Raw genomic sequence first — 13,039 nt, 5'->3', positions numbered from 1 at the left:
AGCTTTTTTTCATGCCTCATCACTTACCAGGAATAATTGCATAGGTAAAACTGACGACCTGACTTGCCAAAGCAAGGTGCTTAGAAGTAATAGATTTTAGACCAGACACCTGTAATGACACAAACAAATGACTAACATATAAAAGGTCATTAACAAAAGCAGTGCCTAAGAACAAGAGAAAAAACAGAGGTAAAGAGAAAACAGAACAGAGGGAAGAATGTAAATCTAGAGTTAAGCAGCATTGTATAAGAACTCATATTTTAGTACTTGATAAAATCTTATACTTGTGTTCTTTTTACAGTATGTCAGAAAAGATCATTGCAATGCAGGATAAAAGATCATTGTGATGAAGGATTTCTTTCTTTCTTTTTTTTTCTTTTTTCTTGATAGCAACCAAATAACTTAATAGGACTCAAATCAAGTCACTTTATTAAGAGAATGCAGCCTAAGAACCTGGGATGTCTCCTAATGGACATAAAAGTATTAGTGGGGTTCTTCATAAGAACATCCAATGTATGAATCCAAAGTAATTTGAAACTAGACTTTTAAAATCCAATCAGCTCCATGCAGCATCGGATTTGTCAACTTGGGTTCTTATTTCATTCCTCTGCATTTGGTACTACATATGAAGGTGACAACCAGATTATCAGGCAAGGTCACTCCTGCAGTAACAAATAACAATAGAAACTTGCAGCTGCCCCACCATCATATAAATCACAGGTTGGCAGCATAACCAGGAGGAGAAGCTCCCTTTTGTATACCTTGTCATATAAACAATACAAGCATCTGATGCAACCCCGACTCAAGAAGGACTAGAAAGTAGAAACAATAGTGGAATAATTTCAAGCTGATTTTTTGAGAGTGGACTGCAGATTAAGCATCCCACCCCCTTATGTGCGTGAGTTCATTTCCCTTTGCAAAAATCAGAAACCAGAGTCCAAACGCTTATTAGCTATCAGGACAACATCTCATATATTTGGTGACCCCCCATAAAAGCAGTTTGATTGCACAAACTAACTATGCTAATAACTTTTTTATTTTTATAGACAAAAATTAGCCAAGATCTCACAAATGCTCCTCACAAGACTAATATGTCTAAAACACTTTTGATTCAACAACACCCCACACCTTAGGAATTAAGACCAGAAAAGTAGTATTAAGAATTCTCTCGAACATACATGACTCATATAAACAACGTAATATTGGCATGGCATCCAACCTAAGCACAATCCTTGAGAAAAACCTCATGCATCCAGGAACCTGACTAGGATTTGACCTAGTAGCTATAAACATCAATCAATATATTTATTCAAGCATATATTACAACTGATTGACATCAACTTATATAATTCATCAGTTAATAATTATGCATCCATCAATTACAGACCAAAAAGAAATACCTGCATGGCACCAGCACCAAGAACAAGCTGGCAAGTCCTCGTATTAAAAAATTTCAAGATTTCAACAACACGATGAACAACTTCAGAAGACAGAACGGGCAAATAATTATTCATATCAATATATTCTGACAACATCTTCAGCAAAATTAAGCCACTGAAAAAGAGAAAAATAACCCCAAAGTTAGTTCAATTTCAGCTGATTTCCTAATTTTCAAGCAAAGTTGCATGTGATAAATATAGAACCACATTTCAAAGAGTAAAATCGTGAAGACGGTAAAGGATAAAAAATATATAATATCATAAGAACCAAACAAGAAGAAGCAAATAGCTCCAAAATGGAATGGATTTGATACGAAGACCGTGCAGAAAAATCATTCAGCAAGAGGGAGTGCCAACTGGAATTAAGAATCCAGGTTTCTTATGGAGAGAAAGGAATGACAAGATAGAAATAGATGGGAAAAATAATTATTGGAATGGAGCCCAAGAGAACAAGGACATAGTAGAACCGGAAAACTAACCAGTTTACCATGTGATAACCAACACCTCTGACTAAAAGTGTTTGAGATGAAGATTTCCCTCGTTCTTTATTGTTAGTGTTGTTGCTCTGAGCTGGAGTAGTTATAGCATCAGACTGGTTATAATCAGTTGGCCCCACATTAAGCAAAGACTTCAATTGTGCAGCATTATCTACAGATGCTTCAACAGAATTAATTAGGCCAATATGCTGCTCAGAATTTGGCAGTCCAGTGTGTGCCATTATTGAACCATCACTACTTGAGACCACCTCACCATAGCTTGCTGAAACATTACTCTTAGTATCATCTGTGGGCTCAGTAGTCAAAATCTCAGAGCAGAACAGAGAAGTGATAATGGCTTGAAATTCATCAGGAACATCTACTTCAACCCAAGTTTCTTGATCAAGCACAGCCTTTATTTTTGCCATCTACAAGGATAAGTGGAACACTAAGTCCAACAATGAGATATATGGGCTGATAAAAACAGGTTAAATAAAGAGGGACAAAAACTAACTCGAGATTCATGCTGGAAATCAACAAATGCCTTGGCCTGTGATTGTAGCGTCCCTCGAATACTATATCCCAACCTTCCCCCAATCTGTTTATAGTAGCATAAAGCATTATGACCATTAAAAGATGGAAAGTAGTCATGGAGAAAATAAAATAATTGAGAAAAAAATTCACCTAAACAAAAAAAAAAAAAAAAAGAACAAGAGTACCTGTGATAAAAAGAAATAATAATAAGGATAATAACAGTGTAAAGAAGCAACACAACAAAAGTACCTTCTCAGTAGTAGTTATGAACTCCTGAGTGATATTATATACACTTAAGAACTCTTGTAATCTCAACCTTGGATGAAGAAGAGCACGAACCCCAAGGAGCTTTGCCCATCTTCCATGGGCAGAATCACAGGCCGCAAAGACAGCTTCTGTGTTTTCCCTCAATACATCAGTTCTGTCAAGGAACACAATGTAAGACATTGAAAGTATTTGACAACAATTAATAAAGATCTCACAAACAATATGATTGATAATCCCACAAGATAAGGTCGGCTAGATAATTCTAACTTGTCAATCATCTCTATCTATTGGCCATCAGCAGGTCATCAATTTTCAAGAGGCATATTTACTTCAACAACATAAGCTCAGTGTATAATACATTTAGAAGGTGGAGGGTGACATGTTGCTGCTTGGGGAGCCAAAAAGTTAATGTATAAATACATGGGAATTGGGTACTATCACATTTGGGCCTTATTTTTCCAAACTTATCACATTACTTTTTCCTTGGCATAAAATATGGGAGGGCCACCTTCACAAAAACTACAAATAAATTCTACATACAAGTTGAGATTGAGAGTCCATATCACATAGGAAAATTTTGGACCCCTTAAAGGATCTGCCCACTCAATACTGGAACCTCACTTAGCTGTCTTCATGTATCTTTCCATTTATCCTTTGGGGACTAAGTAGCAATCTAGAAATTTTGGCCGATTCAATATCCATTTCCTTTCTTTTCTTTTCTTCCCCTAACTGTACATAAATGTGCTTCCAAATTTGACGATGAAGGCACCCTTAATTTGAGCATTGTTTTCTTGTAATTAGAGAAGCTATTTGACAAGATGCAAGTTAAAAAATGCATCCTGCTTTGGAATTTTATTTTTTGCTTCCTTCCATGCCTGCATTTATGTAACTTTTTTACTTACCTCGTCCATATATAGATAGAAAACAGTTCCTTCCAAACCTCTAAATAGCCCCCATGTTCCTTAAGAATTAAGAGGAGACGAAAAAGAAGATGGAGAAAGAAAAGGAGGAGACATTATAAAGGATGCTGCAAACAAAAAACTATCAGCTACTTTACAAAATATTAAATACTCTAAACAAGTAGTGAAAGATACATATCTTGTACAGAGTTTTGTATTGCTTTTAATAAGGCCCAGGGATCAAGGCCTTCTCATAACCAACAGAAAAGGCACATATCCAGATACCTTTTGTTGGGTAAGTGACAAGATGATTACAGATTCATTGGCTCAACAACTCTAAGAGTCCTTAAAATAAATATTGTGAGTTTGTTAACCCAAAGTTTAACAGACCCCAGATCCTTTCAGAAATAAAAAAATGAAAGACACTGACACTGCAAACATCGAAACAGAGTAAAAGGGACTGCCAACCTTGCAATACATCACTGTGTAATTGGTTGAAACAAAACCTTCCACAATGACTTAATCGTTTATTTGCACATTTCAAAATTGTATTTTGTTATTGATGTTGGAGCCATGAAACCCAATAAATAATGAATTTGAAATCCGAGATCTCTAGATAGTTTGATTTTTAAATTGTCCTCATTTTAAACAAAAACTTCAAATAGAAATTCTGGAAAATCCAAATATAGCAATAACATCAACTACCTATGTTGCACATTTTAAACTTCTTTCTTAATCTTTAGGTAGTCATCATGATTTATGAACAAACAAACATCAGATGACAGACCAAATTGAATTCTCCATGGGGACAACCACCATTGTTTTCATATTCCAAATTACCACAATCACATCATTAAATTTGGTCGATCTTGGATGAAGATTTATGATTATCAAGGAACAAACACTCCAGAAAGCTCATTTTCTTCATCATAAAGATTAGCAATATATGGCCCACATATACTTGCAAAATACTTTAAACAAGTGCTTTTACTATCTTGAGAAGTCCAATTAAAGAATTTGGTTGATATTAGGATTTCTCTCTCTCTCTCTCTCTTAATTGGAAGAATCCATAAAGAAATACTTAGTTAATTAGTTTCACTCCATCAAGAGATGTTGTATGTACAAGCAAATAGCTAAAACGGTAAGAACTGTATTTTCAGTACTATCGGAATCTACTACTTTTTTTTCAGGTAAAATTTACAATTTGGTACACAACTGGAGTTAAACTCTGCACCTTCCTGCTATAAGATCCCAAGTTCATAAATACCTAAACTCCACTTTGGAAGAAAATTCCACAAACAGAATCCTGTTATTTATGGCTGTTTGGTGCAAGTCTGCACATTGGAACCTCCATTGTCAGCTATGCCAAGAGCCTAGTGTAAATTACCGTTTATATGTGTTTGTTTATTTTATGTTCCTTGATCCTAGGGTAGGGGAGCTTTTATATTGCAAAATTGCAGGAGGATCCATATCTAGTGATCAAATGTACTATTAAAACCTCTACTTTTCCCATAAAAGCTTGTGTCTGATGAGAGAAAAGCAATTGTGGAGTTCTATGTACTTTTAGAAGGTTAAATGATTCCATATGTCCTATTATAGTGTAAGGAAAGACTTCATTCTTCATATATTTCTATTCCTTAGTGGAAAAACTGTCACTTTCCAATGCGAGATAACTTCTTTCGGTAAGGATAATCAGAAAGGTAGAATGCGGAAATGGGAAAAGGGAATATTTATAAGCTAAGAAATATATAAACATGGATTCCTCTACAATGCACATTAAATGAGTGTCTATATATATAATAACTAAAGGATAGGACATAATAGTAACAAAGTTACAGTAGCCAACGATCCAACTAAGACTCATATGCAGCATGGGAAGATCACAGCATTAACAACAGCAAGAAAGGACCAAAGGTCACCTGAAATTTCTTGAAATATTTGATGTAGTCATCATATCATTTGCCTTTGCTTGCAGTAAAGGCACCTTAGGATTATTCCTCTGAGAATATGACAGAAAGGAAGCAGTTTGACCATCAGCATCTTGAGCAGTTTGTGCAACCACTGCACCAAGTGCAATTGCAGCAGAAACTGATTCAGCAGCATAATGACCATCAAGATTGCACATAATCCACTCAATGGCCTTTTTCACTTCAGCAGCCCGAACCAAGTGTGCCTGCATTCACTAAAAGAGTAATCAAATTACATTGCACCAAAATTGTAATTGACATTAGACAAATTATAAAATGATATTTCCCACCAGACTACCACAACAATTATGCATCTGAATTCAGCAACTAACTGGTACAATAATATGGACCAGAAACAGCAGGAAGGGCCAATGATATAAAGAACACCAAATAGATGGGAGAAAAGTCTGTTGAGTTGGACTTGCAGAGAACACATCCAAATCATTTACATCTTCTGCTTTCCACTTTGACATATTGCTTTTAATGTAACAACAAAGAACTTTCTTGCTCAATTACAAAGACCCAGTGATACAACAGAACAAAAACACATTGTCTTTCTGATAAGCATAATTAGAGCAGAAATAAACTTTTTGAACACATAGAATACTGAACAATTGAGATACTTAGGTAGAAAGGGTCTAAGTGAGACGATGGTGAACAGAAATGAATTCAATCACACTTGTATTTGATCGCCCACTAGATATATATACATGAGCAGACCTTAGCTTGCTCCTAGAATATAGGAATTCAAAAACAAATTTAAAAATACAGTACAACAACAGATATGATAGGATTTAAACTTGAAGGAAGTTCTCTCCTATCTTTATGGAACAACTGTAACTTCTTATCCTTTCCTTATCTCCTCAGCTTTTTAATTTCGACCTCTTCTTATCATCTTATGGCATATTCCAAACTGCTCTTATCAATATTCAACCAGAATTCTTCTTCAACAAATACCTTAAAATCAAAATGGGGATTAATAAAACAATGATATAGAGGAGAGACTTTCATTTCCCTGTTGAAGCCACTGTATTGGATAGGATGAGCACTGCCTATCAGATTAATATTCATTCTTCAGTCCAAAGTGAAAAGAAAGCAGTATAGTAGGACATCTTCTCTCTCATGAATACTTTCTTAAGGAGATACTTCAGAAAATAATCACTTGAAAATGGTTGGAGGGGAAGGGGGGAGTTAACCACAGCCATAAAGCAACATCCTCAGCTCCCTCCCTCCACTAGGATGGCTCCAATAATGTGAGAGTGGCCTTTGGGTAAGGCCATCTCTATTGCAGATATTGGAATTTCAAATAAGGCCTTGTGGTACCAGATGAAAAAAAAAAAAAAGTGGGCCCTTCAGCTTTTTTCTTGAAAAAAAACAAGACACTTGGCAAAAAATACGTTTGGCTTCAATAAACTGGCTGTGAGACTTTTAGGTCAAAAAGCACACAAGGTAAAATCACGTGCTTTTGACAAAATTGTTCATTCTAGACTTATGCCTGCATAATCAATCCCCCCCCCCCCCTCCTCTCTCGCTCCCCCTAGTCAAAACCAAAAACTTATAAGAATCAAAGCACAAGTTACGAATTATGGACTTCACATGGTGTCTAAATATTTAAACCTCATTATAGCCTAGTTAGGTGGCCCTCAGAGTACACAAAACAATATTTTGCCAATAGTCCCAATCTAACAATTGATAAGACAGTTTTTAGGAGAAGATTAAAGAAAATCAGGCAATACATCAAACACTCAGCAATTGATATATTACTAACAGGAAAAAAAGAAATTGTATGTAGCCTACAATATTTTATTTTGTGTACTCTGAGTAGCTGGCTGTGAGACTAATTCAAGCACTCTTGAGTATGTAGCATACAACATATTAGTTCTTGTAGAAGACAGATAATTCTGGTTAGAATCCAAAGAGACATCATTGGATACATCTACGTGTTAGGAAACAAACTGCCACGTGAATATTACCCGTACAACACTGAAGATAGCTGCCAAAAGTTGAACGAAACTTTCAGAAGACAAGCTTCTTAATTTGCTTGCGAGTGACGAACCGCCTGAAAAGAAAATAATAATAATAACAATTGTAATACAAAAGCAAAGTATTTGTAGCGATGGAAACATGGAAAAGAGTCTCAAACTAAAAAAAAATGTACTTGATTTCATATACTATTCATGGTGAAAAATATTGATGAACATGCATGAAAACTGGATTATACGGTCTAACCTACCATCTATATCCACTACTCGTTCTGCTGGAGCGAACTCTGACTCAGAAGGTCGGGCCAGAAGAACAGGAAGGAGCTCCGCAACAGCAGTTTTAATAGCAGTTTTCATGTCAGCTGTGAGCGTATCACGGTATATTCTCAACACAGAGGGGAGTTTAGCCTGAAAATAACCAGTATGCCATAAGAAATTTCCTAGATAGAACACTTCCAACAGAAATGTTCACAACATCTTCATATCAATCATTAAGGCAGGTTGTCAGAAAGACCTGACAATAGTAAGACAGCAAGGTCATTGTGATCAAACCTCAAACAGATGTCAGCAGAAAAAACAATAATCCTAGAAATTTTTCATTTTTGCATATGCATCAAGACTGGTGAATTATTCCACATCTATTCTCTTAAAGGTTTCCATTAGGAAGGAAGAGAAAGTGAGATTATCAAGAGCAGAGCTTTGACAGGCAAAATATACTATAGAAAAGGTGATCTTGCTCTGGAAAATGTGTCTCTACTAGATTAAATTGAAGAAATAATATTTATTATTACTACTACAAGAAATTGTATTTCAAGTATCATGCATTCAAATACAATTAATTTATACAAACATATCACTATCACAACACATTTTAGAACACGTACCTAACCACATTCCCATTCCCATCCACATACGAAAACAAGTTGCATTCTGAGTAGCATGGTTCAGACCTTTCCATTTAAATTCTCTTCTTTAGATTAGAAATTCATCAATTGAGACATCAGAACAACATATAAAATTCTTAAAATGTTGATTCATGCCTAAGGACAGACACTTCGTGCAAATAAAAGAAAGAGGTAGAATTAACCTTCCTAGGAGAAGGGAAAGAAAGGTTGATGAACCACTGATTAAAGGGACATACCTCTGTCTTTCACCTTTATACCCATGGATATACAGTGGCTCAATGTCAAAGATCCATACCCATATTAATCATCATACTGAATCCAAAATTTAAGGAATAGCCCCAAAAGCTATTCTTAAAAATCAATCATAAATCATTCAAAAGCACACAACATATATTAGGTACTCTGTCCATGTCTAACACATCCAAATGTGTCCTATTATTAGTTTTTATGACTGGACATGCTCTGGACACAAGGAATAAACAACTATTTCTCAGAAGCATCCAGGGTCATAACACAAGTTCAAAGAAACAAAATGAAGGCTAAAGACTAAATTAAACAGAAATAAGGATTTGCAAATTTCAATTCCCCATTAGGAATTCTTAACACTTGAAAACTTAAACCAGAGACTGTCTTGCTTTTATCTGCATAGTGCTTTTAAAGTAAAACAACAGTGTTGAGCTGGCTTGCATTAGTCAATAATTAAGAAACCTAATGTAGCATTTTGATGATTAAAAAAACTAATGAGGAATATTGAATATTGTCCTCCTTCGCTTCCCCTTTTCTTCTCCCCTGATTTTCTTCTCTTCTCAGCTTCTTTTTCTCTTGTTTTTGTTGCTGTCCTTCATCACAAGGTAGCTCACAGTTGACAAGGCCACAATTTTAACAAAGAAACATTACTTAAACTTTATAGACTATGTTTGATTCAAATAAAGATAGTCAAATTTACTGAATCAAGTAAACTATGAAATACTGAAGAAATTCCCTGCACTGCTATGAGCAGCAGTAGGTTTTTACTGTAGGGTATGATAAATTGTCCTCAAATAATAAATTCTCATCCTTCAAATTTTGACAAACGCTTCTTACTCATTCTCTGTTTTCTTATTGCAACAGAAAATAAAACTTAAAATTTAAAAAAGAATCTAATAGAAAGATCTTACGCTAAAAACAAAACCCCAAAAACTTGTGCAATGTTCTTGCCACTAAGCAAAAATTGCTATCAGCATAAATTTTAAGACACATATCAAAACTACTACGCCTGCATCATATAATCCATATAAACTACAGGAACAAAACATAGGTCAACCATGAAGTCTGGACATGTTTACTCACTGTTCTTAGCAAACCAATAATAAGAGGCAGAAGTCGATCACGAAAGTTGGAGGTTTCTTCTTCATCCAATTTAACCTGCTAAATAATCAACTAGAGTCATTATTTTGACAATTCAGAACTGCTCTTAAAATCAAATATTAACTTGCACTAGTTGAAGCAAAAACAGTCACGCAGCAGAATAAGCAATAACATCTCCAAAAATATCACACTAGGATCAGTAGGATAAACTTTTGGGATATAAAATGCGGGCTTAAACACCTCAGCATCATTACTTCGGTCAACAGGCAATATAAAAAAAAAGCAAAGGCCAGAAAAGATGAAGCCATTAGATAACAATTATAAAAAAAAAAAAAAACAGATAAAACAAGCAGAAGTAGATAATGGTGGCAAAAATATAATACCAAGTGCTAGGGGATGAAAGAGCCTAAACCAAGTGATAGGGAATAAAGGAGCATAACAGGCTTGAGTATATCATACGGAAACAAGTCATGTATACGTTCAACAAGGAAAAAAGCACATCACACTTACTTCGTCATCGTTTCTATTTGTGGGTATGTTTGCCCTTGCTTTTGCTCTTGACAATATTATAGCATCCATATTTCCAACATCATGCATGGATGCCCGCATAAATTCTGCTGAAAGAATGCTACAAAAACAAACTTGATAAATAACAATGCATATTATGGTGATCATGGTCATGTGATTATGTTGATTCGTCACTGTACATGATCTAAACTAATTGCTTTGAAGAATTGTGAACATGGAAATGCAGAAAGATGTGTCCCGTTGCATATCTGGTCTGCGGTGCTTTCTACTGCTTTATATCCAACTGCCATAGGATTCTTTTAACAAACATAAGAGGTTACAAACTTAAATTGATTACCTATTTATGGTCTTTCTGACCGGAAAGCCATGGGGTTCGCGTTGTGTAAAGTCTTTGCAAAGCAAGTGTAAGGCTACATACAAGAACAACCCTCACAAAGCAGGGAGCCTCGTGCCTAGGGATGCCCTTTAGGTGATTTTCACTTGGCCCCTCACTTTACTGATGATAGTGGATTCCCACAAGGTTTGTTCAGCTAATACATCCTCCTCCTAAGCAAATTAAGTACCCTCCTCTGATCTCCTTTGTAAATCCCAGATAGAAAAGAGGCTGCTAAGAACAGCCCACTCTTGAACAACTTCTGGCTTCCAGCAATACCTAAACTGAGCTATCCCAACCCATTCCCCACCCCCACCCCACCCCCCAACAAATAAATGGTAACTAGAAAATTAAACTTCCCATATACAGTCATATTTCACTCCAATATTATGATGATGGTTACTATTTTTTTTTCTTTTTCATAAGAGCACTTTAATAATATAACTTGCACAATCATAATATTAGTTGTAGTAGCAGCAGCAGCAGGACCAGCACTAAAAGGAAAAAAAAAAAGCAATGAGACAATATTGTCAATAATTTCTTTAGTTAACACAAAAACTAAAAAGTTATGTTCAAAGCCAATTCATTATTATTATCTCTAGATTCCTATCTTTCTATATCAAGAACATATCATCACCAAACAATTTTCCAAGGGCTTTAGTCAATTTGAACAATCCACCATTTATCAATGCCAAGGGAATTTTCTTGAGATGCCTATTGGTTCTTCAAAGTTTCAGCCTAAATTTTATAACGGAAGCAACAGTAGTACAACAATAATATGTTCCAAATCTCCAAACCACACCATCAACAGAGAGACTAACCTGTTTATCGTATCAATTGAAGAAGAGACATGATCTCGAAGGTGGCGAAAACAATGTAGCCCTGCCAGCTCATCAGCATCCTGTCAAAGATAAAAAGAAAGTATGACAGCAAAAGTATTGTAAAGACTCAGCGCTCTTTTTGTTTCTTCTATTATATTTCAACATTTTTACTTACCAAAGATAAATTTGTACAAAAAATGGAACCTTCAAGATCAAATTTTTTGAGTAACAAGGAACAGGCAAGCAATTATACTGAAAATTCTGAACAAGCAAAAAATCATGCACCATTTTTCCTACATAATCTAATATGCAACCATTTCCTGTAAAATGCAATTTTAGAAGTTATATCAAATTTCCAGGACCATGCTCATAAGTAGGGCTTGGGACAGGCTGTGTAAATGTTGAGACACAAGCACATGATAAACAGAGTAACATAGGATTGAAGGAACCAAGTTAGGATAACACATTTGACACGTGCATAGATGACACAATTTAGGAAGCAGCAAAATCAAAGGAAACAAAAAATACACTGCAAATTGCATTGGGCCCAGCAAATATTAACCACCATGGAATGCATTTTCACAAGTACTGAGCAACCCATAAAACTACTAAAAGCATTAGACAAAAGCACTTAGTATATGCCTTCATCTAATACTCTAGAAGAGACACCACAAAGCATTTGCCTAAGCATCTCATATGATTCAGGATCCTTTTTCTTCTTCTCTCAATTGTGTTTAAGCCTAACCATGTTAAACAACTAGTACACCACAAGAGATTCGGCACTCCTATGGAAGATAAAGTTGAAACAAATTTGAAGGCAAGAAGAAGAATCGAGGCCAAGAAGAAGGCTTATGGCCTTCGGTCAAGATACTATACATTCTTGCTCAAATAAGGAGAATGAAAAGCTAGAGACCTAAACCATGTCCAATGCAATGAGGATGATGAAAAGTGGTAAGGGGCAAAAATGAGACTAAATAACAAGTGGAGAATATTTCGAAAAGCTGTTTAACAAATAAAAAAACCTAATACCTTTATTAGAAATGTAAGCTACAACTTCTCTGGAAAAATTAAAGCGATCGAGATAAAAGGAGCTAGATAAAAATGAGAAATGGTAAAGACGGACTAGATAGAATTCCTGTTGAAGTTTAGAACTCTTTCAACAAAGGAGTCTAGTTGATGAATTTTTCAACAGAAAAAAAAATTAAAGGTATTAATTTCATGCAACTACAGTTTTGGAAAATCAACTCACTTTTGTGCCTATGAGATATATATTTAGAGACATGTTTCTCGTTATGCAACTAAAAGGGAACAAAATTGAGGGAAAAAACCAGATGATATTTATATCAAGGATTGGCATTAACTTCCTAAATTTTTTATTAGTAGGACTACACTTTTCAAGACAATGTACCTTGGAGTATGTTATTTATAGAACATATAGTTTTCATTGATAAACAAGTGGTATATTTCTATATTACAAAATAAATCTTAGACAATTAAGTCT

At 35.1% G+C, this 13,039-nt stretch overlaps 1 protein-coding gene across 4 annotated transcripts in view; it reads right to left on the bottom strand.

Annotated features, from left to right (window-relative positions):
* The window catches only part of LOC127795604 (vacuolar protein sorting-associated protein 54, chloroplastic), a 74,565-nt gene that overhangs the window by 44,103 nt on the left and 17,423 nt on the right, over positions 1–13,039 (bottom strand). For 2 of the 4 annotated variants that reach the window (XM_052327386.1, XM_052327383.1), the window contains exons 3-13: positions 11,539–11,618; positions 10,327–10,444; positions 9,799–9,876; positions 7,816–7,972; positions 7,556–7,641; positions 5,535–5,788; positions 2,699–2,870; positions 2,430–2,513; positions 1,919–2,343; positions 1,401–1,554; positions 28–109 (exon numbers count right to left, since the gene is read on the bottom strand). In XM_052327386.1, the coding sequence (XP_052183346.1) occupies positions 28–109; positions 1,401–1,554; positions 1,919–2,343; positions 2,430–2,513; positions 2,699–2,870; positions 5,535–5,788; positions 7,556–7,641; positions 7,816–7,972; positions 9,799–9,876; positions 10,327–10,444; positions 11,539–11,618 (1,690 nt within the window). The remainder of the gene's footprint in view (positions 1–27; positions 110–1,400; positions 1,555–1,918; positions 2,344–2,429; positions 2,514–2,698; positions 2,871–5,534; positions 5,789–7,555; positions 7,642–7,815; positions 7,973–9,798; positions 9,877–10,326; positions 10,445–11,538; positions 11,619–13,039) is intronic. The other 2 variants (XM_052327385.1, XM_052327384.1) reach the window with 2 other exon arrangements.

Source organism: Diospyros lotus, chromosome 2, assembly GCF_014633365.1.
Source record: "Diospyros lotus cultivar Yz01 chromosome 2, ASM1463336v1, whole genome shotgun sequence".
Lineage (NCBI taxonomy): Eukaryota > Viridiplantae > Streptophyta > Magnoliopsida > Ericales > Ebenaceae > Diospyros > Diospyros lotus.
This window is presented reverse-complemented; position numbering and strand designations above follow the sequence as displayed.